This window comes from Sorex fumeus, unplaced genomic scaffold (genome assembly GCF_029834395.1).
Source record: "Sorex fumeus unplaced genomic scaffold, SorFum_2.1 ptg000122l, whole genome shotgun sequence".
In the NCBI taxonomy this organism is placed as follows: Eukaryota; Metazoa; Chordata; class Mammalia; order Eulipotyphla; family Soricidae; genus Sorex; species Sorex fumeus.
This window is the reverse complement of record NW_026606179.1, coordinates 57,018,641-57,029,246: the sequence shown is the minus strand read 5'-3', so window position 1 is coordinate 57,029,246 and position 10,606 is coordinate 57,018,641. Positions and strand designations below refer to the sequence as shown.

Sequence of the window (10,606 nt, the reverse complement as noted above, 5' to 3'; positions counted from 1 at the left end):
CCAGACAGATGACTAACAACCACCAAACAATAACATGCAATTTCCCAACTGTTCCCATGTCTTTTGCACATTCTCAGAAACCTCCTTCTGTATTTTTCCCTCTCCACTACATTCCCAGTGTCAGTCATGCGGTGAGATGGGAGAGCAATCTCTTAAATCCTACCAACATTTTGATCATTCCTTTTGTTATAAAGCAAAATAGTATATGGGACATTAGGTGCCTTTAAAAAAAACTTTTTTATTGGGAAATAACATCAGATATACATAAAAGCTGTAGACATAAACCACCGTGCTATTTGCCCTGTTATCAAATTTCCCATTTGTGAGCATTTCTGCACAGTAACTGCAGGTATCCTGATTCGTCATCCTTAATATTGCAGTTCTTATTCCCTATATTCCAGGGAACACTAACAGATCACAGTTTAGCCCCAAATTGGGAGGTTAATATTGATCCAATGTTAATATATTACCCAAAATTTCCTCTGGTTTACAACTCTATAACTTTACAACTTTATACCATTTACTTTTATTTTTTTCCCCCTTTAAAAAATACACCTACCACATTCTGGCATTGCACATCATATCTGGGTATACCTTAATATAGTCATTTTCTTATTTTTGGGGTTTTGCCTTCATTACCCACTTACTGATCTTCCTGGTCCACATGCCCGTGTATTCTACATTTACCTAGCATGGTGATGGAAGATGCGAAAGAACACGTATCTTAAAAATATCCTGCCAAACCACCTCTAATAGACTTCCTCCACAGTGATTAATACCAGGTATTATTCCTTCTAGAAAGCCAATTTTGTTAGATTAGAAATGGTTATATTTTCTTTATTTTTCGTCATTGCTAATAAAGTTCATCACAACTTCAGTTTGGGGGATCTGAAAGTTTTTTTTTTTTTTAAGCAGTGGACGTTACAAAAATAACGCTTAACAAATGAGATCTATTTGCATCTGTCTGTGCTTGGTTAAAAGTTGGCACTTAACATGTGGCTCTTCTCTGAGTTATTTCATTATTCACAAACAAAAAATTCATAAGCCCAGCATATATCCTATATGCTCAGCAGGCACCGTTTTTAGGTGCTGGGGAACCTCATGGAGTTCTCTTCCTATATTGGCCAACAAACATGTAAGAAAAATTGTTCATGTCTGCATAGCTAGATCCTGAAAGACCTAATCAATATACATTATTGACTTAGGGGCTTCAAGAATGTACAGGAAAGGTTGGAAATAAATGAAACGGCAAAGCTGGTAAGTAAATGAACCAAGTGCTAGATGGGTCTTTTTTTTTTCCAAGCTAATTTGTATACTTTGGTTACATTAGGAGAATTCCTACAATTACTGAGAAAAAAAACAAAAAAGAAAGCAAGAAAGCCAGTGGCATGGTGGATCACTGACTTGGCAGATTTTCATTGATTTGGAGACTGCACTTTCCAGTTGTTTCTAGAACAAGTTGACCCCTCTCACTGAGGTTTGGGGTGTCTTTATCAACACCACTCCCTGGAGAAAAGCAGCCGTCTGCAGACGTGGCCATTCTCCCTGGAGTTTGGTGTCCACGCAGGGTGGGGTGGGCAGGGAGTGGATCGAAGAAACTGAACAAGTGCGGTTAGTTTGCTGCAAGGTGGCAGCAGATGTCTCTGAGAACATCCATCCCCCCGCCCACCGCCCCCTTTTCAAATTTGGAGAAAGGCATGCTCAAGTATTTAATCTGTTATTTACTGCGAAGGACCCAGGCAATGGATCTGATGGTTAATCTACAAAAGTTAACCCAGAAGAATACACGTTATCTCCACTTGGTGGAGCAGTAAATTTTTTTTTGGAGGCTTTCAATTGGATTCTTTTTTTTTTAAAGTGGTTTCAAGGACATTTCCTTATCCTAGGGAGCTCGAATCTCTCATAGCGTCTCACTACCTTCAGCCTCTTGCACCACTTCCGGGGTCTCCACTCCCAAAGGCTCCATCTTCCGGGCTATGTGCAGTGCAGGGGGTCCGCACATGCGCCGTGGGCACGGGCTGGCGGGGATGCGGACCCGACCCCTCGGCAGTGCGCATGCGTGCGGGGTGCTGGGAGTAACAGTCCACAGCCGTGGTGGGGGGGAGGGGCGAGGCCTCAGTTCTGGGCAAGTGCACAGCTTCCCTGCCCCTGGGGGGACAATTAGTGCTTGTGGGGCTGCCCCAAAGCCTGCAAAAGCAGCTTTGAAAAAACAAGGACACAATTTAGGGTCTTGGTCAGTTGGAGGTGGGGGGAGGGGCAGCGAGTATTGTGTGTGCGTGCTTACATGTGCACACACACACCCCTGAGGTGGGCCCTTCCTCTCCAGGTTGCTCGTCTTGTACAGGCTCTGCAGCTTTCGGGCAGATGTGCTGTGTAGTGGTGGCCCGGAGTTCTGGCCCTGGTCAGCTCACAAACGCTCTAGAACAGCGGCAGGGGGCTTGGACTGTGGGTAGGGGGCTTGCCTTGCACAAGGTCCACCTGGGTTCGAGCCCCAACACCCTATATGGTCCCCTGAGCACAGCCAGGAGGAACCCTGAGCATCGCTGGGTGTGGCCCCAACCCGCCCCGCATCCTCTGTAACAGCTAAGGTGAGGTTGAGTAGCGCCATGTAGATGAGTAGAGCTTGAGAAGCTAAGCGTGCGCTCTACGACGTTCAAAACGTGGTATCTGGGCCACGGGGAAGCCAGGTGCATTGCTGGGGGCCACCTCTGCAGTAACATTAGCAGCGACCGGCATTGATGGCGGTCATCCCTGACTGGGTCAAGGTCATGAGTGGTAGAGGAAGTGTCCTTGAGATTTGGCTTTCAGCCTTTCGGGTACACTATACCCTTGGTTGGTTCTGGGCACAGGTTGGTCCTGCACCCTCACATCGAGAAACCCAGTGCCACCTCAGCCTGCCCTGAACACTTCATGCTGAGATTCCATCAAGGCCAAGGGGGCTGACTCCTGACGCAGGACAAAGTGCTGAGGTGCCCGGGACTGGAGAGGCAGACCCTGTCAGAAGCTGGAACATCATCCAAATGCAGCTGAGGCAGGAGGCCTGGCCCAGGGAGGCCTGAGGGTCTCCCCAGAGGCTGAGGTCTTTGGGAGGCCCGGGGAGGCAGCCCGTTCACCTGCGTGGACTCGGCTGTCACCATCTCAGCTCTCCCTCCAGCCTGATAACCACCAGCACCCCTCCCAGTCACACTCCCCAGGAAGGGCCCGAAGAGAACGGCCCCAAAGGGGTGGCGCTCAGCTCTACCCCATCCGGGAGCTCCGCCTCTTAGAGTCCCGTGAATAAGCCATTGTGGGCAGCCTGGTCCGCAGGGGCAGCTGGGGCGGCCGGGGGTGTGGAGTACTTGGGTGGGTAACGAATGAAGAGCCGGTCCTCCTCTTTCTTCACCCAGCGCAGAAGTTTGGTCACTACTAAGATGGCCCCTGCCTTGGTCACCAGGGGGCTGAGGCAGGTATAGAGCTCAAACTTGGAGGTCACCTGGGGTTTGGAGAAGAAAGAGAGTCAGAGGTGTCAGAGCTGGCTAATCTTGCCCAGCCCAGCACGCCCCATGCCTGTCTCCTCAGTGAGTCTCCAAACACACCTGATGGCAGCCCCGGCACGGACTAACGCAGGTGAACGGGTACTAGGAGTCCCAGCTTCGGCAAGGGGCTGGAGCTATCTAACAGCTTCGAGTCAAAGGTGTTGGCTATTGGGGGTGGGGGGGGGGTGTTCTCAGGCCCTCTGTGCTCATGCGGGACTGGGGGGGGGGGGCAAGGCTGCACACTGAGTCAGCGGTTGCTACTCTACGAGGTTTGTCATAAGCACCATATACCTGTTTTCCTCCCCATAGCCTGGACGCACAATGAAAGTCTACGTAACGCCCATAGCACCCTGAGGCCTCACCTGACCAGCTTTCCCACTGCCTCTTGGGCTGCTCTGGCCTAACCAGCTCTATCCTGTGTCAGCATCTGCAGAGTGCCCCTCTCTGCTGAATGTGCACTGCCTCCAGAAACCCTCAGGCCCCACAAACCCGCTCCCCACTCAGGTGCACAGCCACATGCACTGGCCCCCTGACCCTGGATCTAAAGGCCTGGGGGAACCAGGTCATTATCCTTGACCATGTCAACGCTGGAACATGTCCACTGAATTCTGGCCTAGTTAAAGGGTATAGGGGTTCCCTGAAAAAATGACTGATTTCAGGAGCGGCACAAAGAACTAAAGATGAGCTTAGCAAAGCTCGTAGCAGAAAGAAATGCTCAGGCAGTGATGGGGTCCCATTAGAAAGACACGGGGGTCTCTCTGGTTAAATCAAAGTCTGTTAGAGCACTAAAAGAAATGACAGAAAAGGATTTTAGCCCGCTAAAGAGAAACCCAGCAGACCATACAGAAGTAAAATGAAAAATTCAATAAACAGTAAGTTTTTTCTCAGGTAGTAGAACTCAACAATTAAAAAAAAAATAGAAGGAATGATGGAATTTGAAAAGTCACCATTCAGTCAAGAGCAAAGTAGTACCTGTTGCAGCTAGAATCATTAATTAATATTTAACTTAGTGGAGGACTGCTCCAATGACAAACAGCAGAGACAATCACAAAGAAGTCACAAGTTGGGAAGGATTAACCTCATGGAGGTGAAATCTGGCACACATGACCTGACTTTCATAACAATAAGATATTTGTAGAAATTCATGTTGAAGAGTATCCCGCCCGAACAGCAGAGCCTGGCAAGCTACCCGTGGGTTATTCAATATGCCAAAAAATAGTAACAAGTCTCATAATGGAGACAATGGTGCCCCGCTCCAGCAAATCTATGAACAATGGGAGGACAGTGCTACAGTGCTACATGTTGAGGAACATGCTATAAGCTAACTGGGTACTCATGGAAAGTGACAAGGTTACAAAAGACAACAAGGACCAAGGGCTGTTTCAGAATAAATGCTACAATAAATCAACCCAGCATGTGGTCCTCAGGTGAATTGTGGACTAGTAAAAGAGCACTGGCAGATGAATGGTAAAAGCTGAAGTCTGAGGATCGTGATAATGAATTCCTAAGCTGGTGGTAGCACCGGGAGAAACTAGGTGAAGGACATCATAGTAATTACTTGTTCTCTAACTTCTTTGTAAGTCTAATATTGCTTGAAAAATCAAAGTTCAAAACAAAACCTGGGTCCAGAAAGATAGTACAGTGGGCAGGGTGTTTGCTTCGCACGCAGCTGACCCGGGATCCCTGGCACTCCATCCAGATGGTCCACCTGAGCTCTGTCAGGAGTGAGTCCCTAACTGCAGAGCCAGGGTAGACCCTGAGCAAAACCGGATGTGCCCCCAAAATAAAAAGTTTAAAAAATATACTTGTGTCCCAGAATGCCCCATGGACAGTAATTTGCAAGAAATGATTTAGCCAATATGCCCTGAATGCGGAGCCTGGGCAAAGTCCTACAAAGTCACCTTGAGTCACAGTTATAGGTGAGGCTAAAAGGTCAGAAGACACCCCTGGGATAAGGGTCCCTAGACAGAAGGCATGCTCTGAGACCAACCCTGTGGGGACTCAAGGGGCCGAAACTTGCTGGGGGGCCAGCATCTACAATGAGGCTTGTTCCCCAGGCATCTGAGAGTCAAGGTGGGGTACCCGCTGCTCATGGTGTGACAGAAAACAGCTCTGGTGCTAAGAACAGGTCACAGGCACCGGCAGTGATGCTGACAGGCTTCAGAAAAGCGTGGGACGGCAGGGACAGAGCCTGGGAAAAAGCTGAGCTTGGGTCGAGGTGCATTGTGCAAGAAGGAGGCCGCTAGGACTGGAGAGACAGTGGCAGGGAAAGAGCCTGAAGGGGCACCCCTCGACCCGGCCCACTCACCCAGGCCAGCAGCGTCTCCTTCTCCGCCACGTGGTAAATGAGGCGCAGGGGCCGGGAGGTGCTGTGGAGGCGCGCGTGCAGGCGGTGGTAGAGGTCGGACAGCCGCTGCCTCTCCTCCTCGCCGCTGTACGGGGCCTCGAGCTCGGGGCTGCAACGACGGGGCCAGGTGGGACACGGGTTGGGGGGGGGGGGAGAGGGGAAGGGGGAGTTAAGGGAGAAAGAAGGGGACAGTTAGCCCCTCCCATGAGTGCTGGGGCTTCCTTTATTAGAATAGGGGATTTCTGGACCCGTGGAGGATCTGGTGATCAAACTGCTTTCACGAGAGAGGCACGGTACCTGGTGAACTGGGGCAGCTGGCGGTGGTGGTCTGGGATGTCCAGTGGTTTATAGAGGAAGTGCCGGAGGCCGGGGGCCCCCACCGCCTGCACACTGTAGGCGGGGACACGGGCTGCGGGGGCGCTGGCCGCCTCGGCCAGGGCGCGCATGGCCCCCAGGGCGTGCATGCCGTCCTCAACCAGGCGCCGGCAGGTGGCCATCTCGTGGAAGGCCTCGGGGTCGGTGCCCAGCAGCAGCAGGCAGACGGGCATGGCGTCCAGGCGGGCCACGTAGGCGTAGAAGAAGCCGTCGGGGTTGAAGCGGGGCAGGCACACGGGCGCCCAGGCCTCGCCCGCCGCGAAGGCCGGCGCGCCCACCCAGTCCAGCAGCAGCTGCAGGTCGGCGGGGTCCAGCCGGCACTCGGCCAGCACGTTCCGCTCCTGGGCTGCGGTCACCAGGCGGCCGCCCACCGCCAGCAGCGACAGGGCCAGCCCCGGGGCCGTGCACCGCCGGAGCAGGGTGCCCAGAGCGTCGCGCAGGGTGCGGGCCAGGGGCACGCACCGCACGGCGCCCAGCAGCAGGGCCCCCGGGTCGTGCTCCACGCTGTCCAGGAGCCGGTCCAGCGTGCGCTCCGAGCCGGTCAGCAGGCGCCGGAGGTCGTAGTTCTGCTTGTGCGCGAAAATGCGGGCCACGCTGGCGCGGGTGAGCGTGCTCACGATCTGCGCGTGCACGGCCAGCAGCTCCCCCCGCAGCTGGGCCGCCGACTGTGGCGTCCTGGACACGGCCACCAGCAGCAGGGGCCCCTGCTGCAGGAACACCAGCTTGTGGTCCTCTAGGGAGGAAAGAGAAGGGGGGGGGGCACGAGGCAGAGATGGTCACAAGTGGGGGGAGGCCCTCCCCACGCAGTACACGCCCTCCAACGCCCACTCTGGGCAAGGTGGGGGGGGACTTGGACCTTTGCAGGGACAGGTTGGAAGGCCCAAGAACCAGGTGCGACAAGAGGCCCGCAGGAGGGGCGGATGGAGAGGGGGACAGACACCCAGCCAGAAGGAGACCTGACACAGCCACAGACTCCTGCAGCAGAGAACTATCGGGTCCCCTGGGCTCAGCCCAGTCTGCCGGCATCCCGCGTCCCCTCTCCTGCGGCCGCAGAGCCCAGACACCGACCTCCAGGAGCCCAGCGCCCCGCCCGCTGCTCACCGGCATAGATGGCACGGATGGCATCTCCCGCGCTCTGCACGAAGGACACGAGCGCCGTCATCACGCCCATGGTGGTCGACAGCGCCTCCACGCTCCCGTACCTGGAGTAGATGGGCTTGCCTGCCTCGCTCAGCACGAACACATGCTTCCGCTTGTTGCGCCAGGCCTCGTCACTGGGGTCGTCGCCACCACTGAAGTCCTCATCCCGACTGCCCGAGCCACTGTCCGGGCCATCCAGGCCTGAGCCACTCTCTGGGCCATCCAGGGTGTTGGTCTCGGGGGCCGCAGGGTCCCAGAGGTCACAGGGGTGGGGAGGAGCCTCGGACTCCGGTGGCGGTGATGGGTGGGCTGGCTGGTCTTCGGTCTCAAATGCTGAAAGGGGGCCCTTCTGGTCATTTGTCCGTAGAGTCCCTGGAACCCCAGTGTCCAAGGATGCCACCCCCCCACTCCCCACCAGGCTCTTGGTAATTCCTAGCCCCCGCCTTATCCCAATGAACCAATCGCTGCAGTATTGATCATTTCATGCCCCTACAAACCAATTCTTCCCCTCTCAATACCTGTCGGTCCCAATCTTCAAAACGCCTCATTGCCCAATTCTTGCTCATATTTTCATCTTCAGTGATTCCCCCATTAATAACGACCTCAAATGAATTCTTCTCATATCTACTCACTCATCACGATGGCGGCCACCATACCTGGGTCTCTGCCCCTCTCCACTAACCTAACTCTGTATTTTTTCCTCATTTATATCCACTCACCCGTAATGATCCCACTGATTCTCTTAGATTTTTTTTTTTTTTTTTGGTTCACAACCAGCGATGCACAGGGGTTATTCCTGGCTCTGCACTCAGGAGTTACTCCTGGCAGTGCTCAGGGGGCCATATGGGATGCTGGGAATTGAACCTGGGTGGGTTGTGTGCAAGGCAAACAAACACCCTACCCGCTGTGCTATCTCTCCAGCCCCTCTCTTAGATTCTTGAGCACTAATTCTCCCCACAAAGGCCATGAATCTCCACTAATACTCGGGGCCTATGACTACCTTATTTACTGTCAGGCTCTTCACTAACACTCCACTCCACGTCACATGACTGTCCTGACCTATATTCCACTCCACCAGTCACCACTATTTGCTTCCACTAACATCCAACGCTGGAGCGATAGCACAGCGGTAGGGCGTTTGCCTTGCACGCAGCCAACGTGGCCGACCCGATTTTGATTCCTCCGCCCCTCTCGGAGAGCCCAGCAAGCTACCGAGAGTATCTCGCCCGCACGGCAGAGCCTGGCAAGCCACCCGTGATGTATTCGATATGCCAAACACAGTAACAACAAAATCTCCAATGGAGACATTACTGGGCCTGCTCGAGCAAATCGATGAACAACGGGAGGGCCTTTACTTTACTTTAACATCCAACACTTCTGTTGACTTCCACTGGCTTCTCAAACACTAGAGATGAAACCCCATCATCACACTCACAGGAATCAACAGTGCCACCCCACTCCAGACAGCAAGCAGCCGGGCTTGCCACCCTCAGTGTCACCCTACTGACCACCCCCCCGGACATTCTTTCCTTTTCACTGTCAACATGTCCCCTGAAACCCCAATGACCATCATCATCGCCATTCGACAAGTCTCCCCAATCCCCCCAGCGGTCCCAATGACCACTGATTTCCCCATCCTCTCATGAACACCACCCCCATGTCCCACTTACCAATGACCCCTTATCAATAACTGTCACTAGCTGCCAATAGTCCCTAAGTTCTCTTCACCACTTACTCTCAATAAGGTCCAGTGGTCCTGCCCAATGGCCCCTTTATCATTCCCCAATCCCAAGGGGGTCAATGCCCACTGACCCCACCCAGTGGCTCCATTGCGGCTCCATCGACTACACACCCACCTGAAGCGTCCAGACTCCTGTCTTGCTCCTCTGACTCTCCAAACCATCCCATAGAAAAAATCTCATGGTGGTCTACTGCTTCCCTGCTCATGACCACCAGGAACATCCACCCATAGCGAACGCCTTAAATTCATCACAGAAGAAACCCTGTCCACCTGTCACACTTCTCCCGCCCACCATGGACTCACACATCTCCAGTGCCCCTCTCTGCCTGCCTCCCATGGATCCCTACACTCACACCAAGTGCTCACCCGCCAAGAGATCTCGCTTTCTCCTTAGCTCCAAAAAATGACATCGACCAAGGGGGAGGGGTGGCGGTGATGGTGACTTACAACAACCCGTGGGCTTGCATTAAATCCTCCTGATTTAATGCACACCATGTCACCCCACAAACAAAACAAAGGCACCCCGGGGAAAGTCGCACCTGTGCGCCCCAGGCCCCCGTCTCCCGGATCCGGATCCGGCGGGTCCTCCGGGTCGGGGCAGCGCGCGTCCTCCACGTCCTCCGCGTCCCCGGGCACCGGGGCAGCGGCGCCTCCTCCGGCCTCCATCTGCACATCCCTGCCGGGGAGAGCACAAGCGGGGGGTCGTTCACGGGCAGCGGGAGGCACCTGCTGGCCGCCGTCGCGGGGCCGGGCCCCCCGGGGACACTCTCGCAGCGCCCCTTTCCCACCCCTGCCCTCCCCGGGGAGGGCTGCCACACGGCCAGGCGCTCCCGGCACGGGACCCAGCGGGGCGGGGGTCCTGCACCCGCCGGCCGCTTCGGGGGGGAAGAAGAGCCGCATAAACACCTGTTGGCACGCCGCGTCGCCACTGCCCGGCCCGCTGGACCGGCTCGCAGCACCGCCCCGCGCCGGGCAGCATGACACTTCCGGGTGCGACGCCGCGCAGAGGACACTTCCGCCGGGGGAGCCGCCGCGCTCCTCTCCCCGAGGGGCCCGACCCCTCTCTCCCGCCGCCCACGGGCGCGCCCTCACCGCTGACAAGACTCGCGCGGCTCCCGGGTCCACCTCGGCTCGGGCTGCGAGCCCAGGAGCCCCCGCCGCAGTCCTCCCCGCGGCGCCGGCTCGCGCGGCCCCGAGGCCACCCCGCCGCCTTCCGGTTACCGGGGGCTTGAAGGGGGCGCGGCTCACCTTCAGCCAATCCGGAGTAGCCCGGGTGGCACCGCCTCCCCTGTGGTCCAATCAGAAGAGGCGGACTCTCCGGGCCGTCCCGCCCACGGCGAATCGCTCCCGGCGCTCGCGTGTGGGTTTGCTATCGTTTCCGCCCGTCTAGTAATTGACGTCCTTCATAGCCAATAGGAAGCTCCGGCGAGACCTTGGCCGACCAGTAGGCGTGCCCCACCGGAACGGAGGCAATTTGGCTATTCCTCG

At 55.4% G+C, this 10,606-nt stretch overlaps 1 protein-coding gene across 2 annotated transcripts; it reads right to left on the bottom strand.

The window, feature by feature from the left end:
- Positions 1-224: 224 nt before the first annotated feature.
- Positions 225-10,328, bottom strand: MON1B (MON1 homolog B, secretory trafficking associated). 2 transcript variants are annotated; one of them, XM_056136635.1, is made up of 6 exons: positions 10,211-10,328; positions 9,658-9,794; positions 7,339-7,710; positions 6,160-6,970; positions 5,824-5,971; positions 225-3,472 (listed from the first exon to the last, which is right to left on the bottom strand). In XM_056136635.1, exons 2-6 carry the CDS (start codon positions 9,782-9,784, stop codon positions 3,263-3,265), a joined length of 1,668 nt encoding a protein of 555 aa, XP_055992610.1. In that variant the 5' UTR covers positions 9,785-9,794; positions 10,211-10,328; the 3' UTR covers positions 225-3,262. The 2 variants fall into 2 exon arrangements, with proteins under 2 accessions (XP_055992610.1, XP_055992611.1); XM_056136636.1 differs by lacking the exon at positions 10,211-10,328 and adding an exon at positions 10,025-10,200.
- Positions 10,329-10,606: the final 278 nt, after the last annotated feature.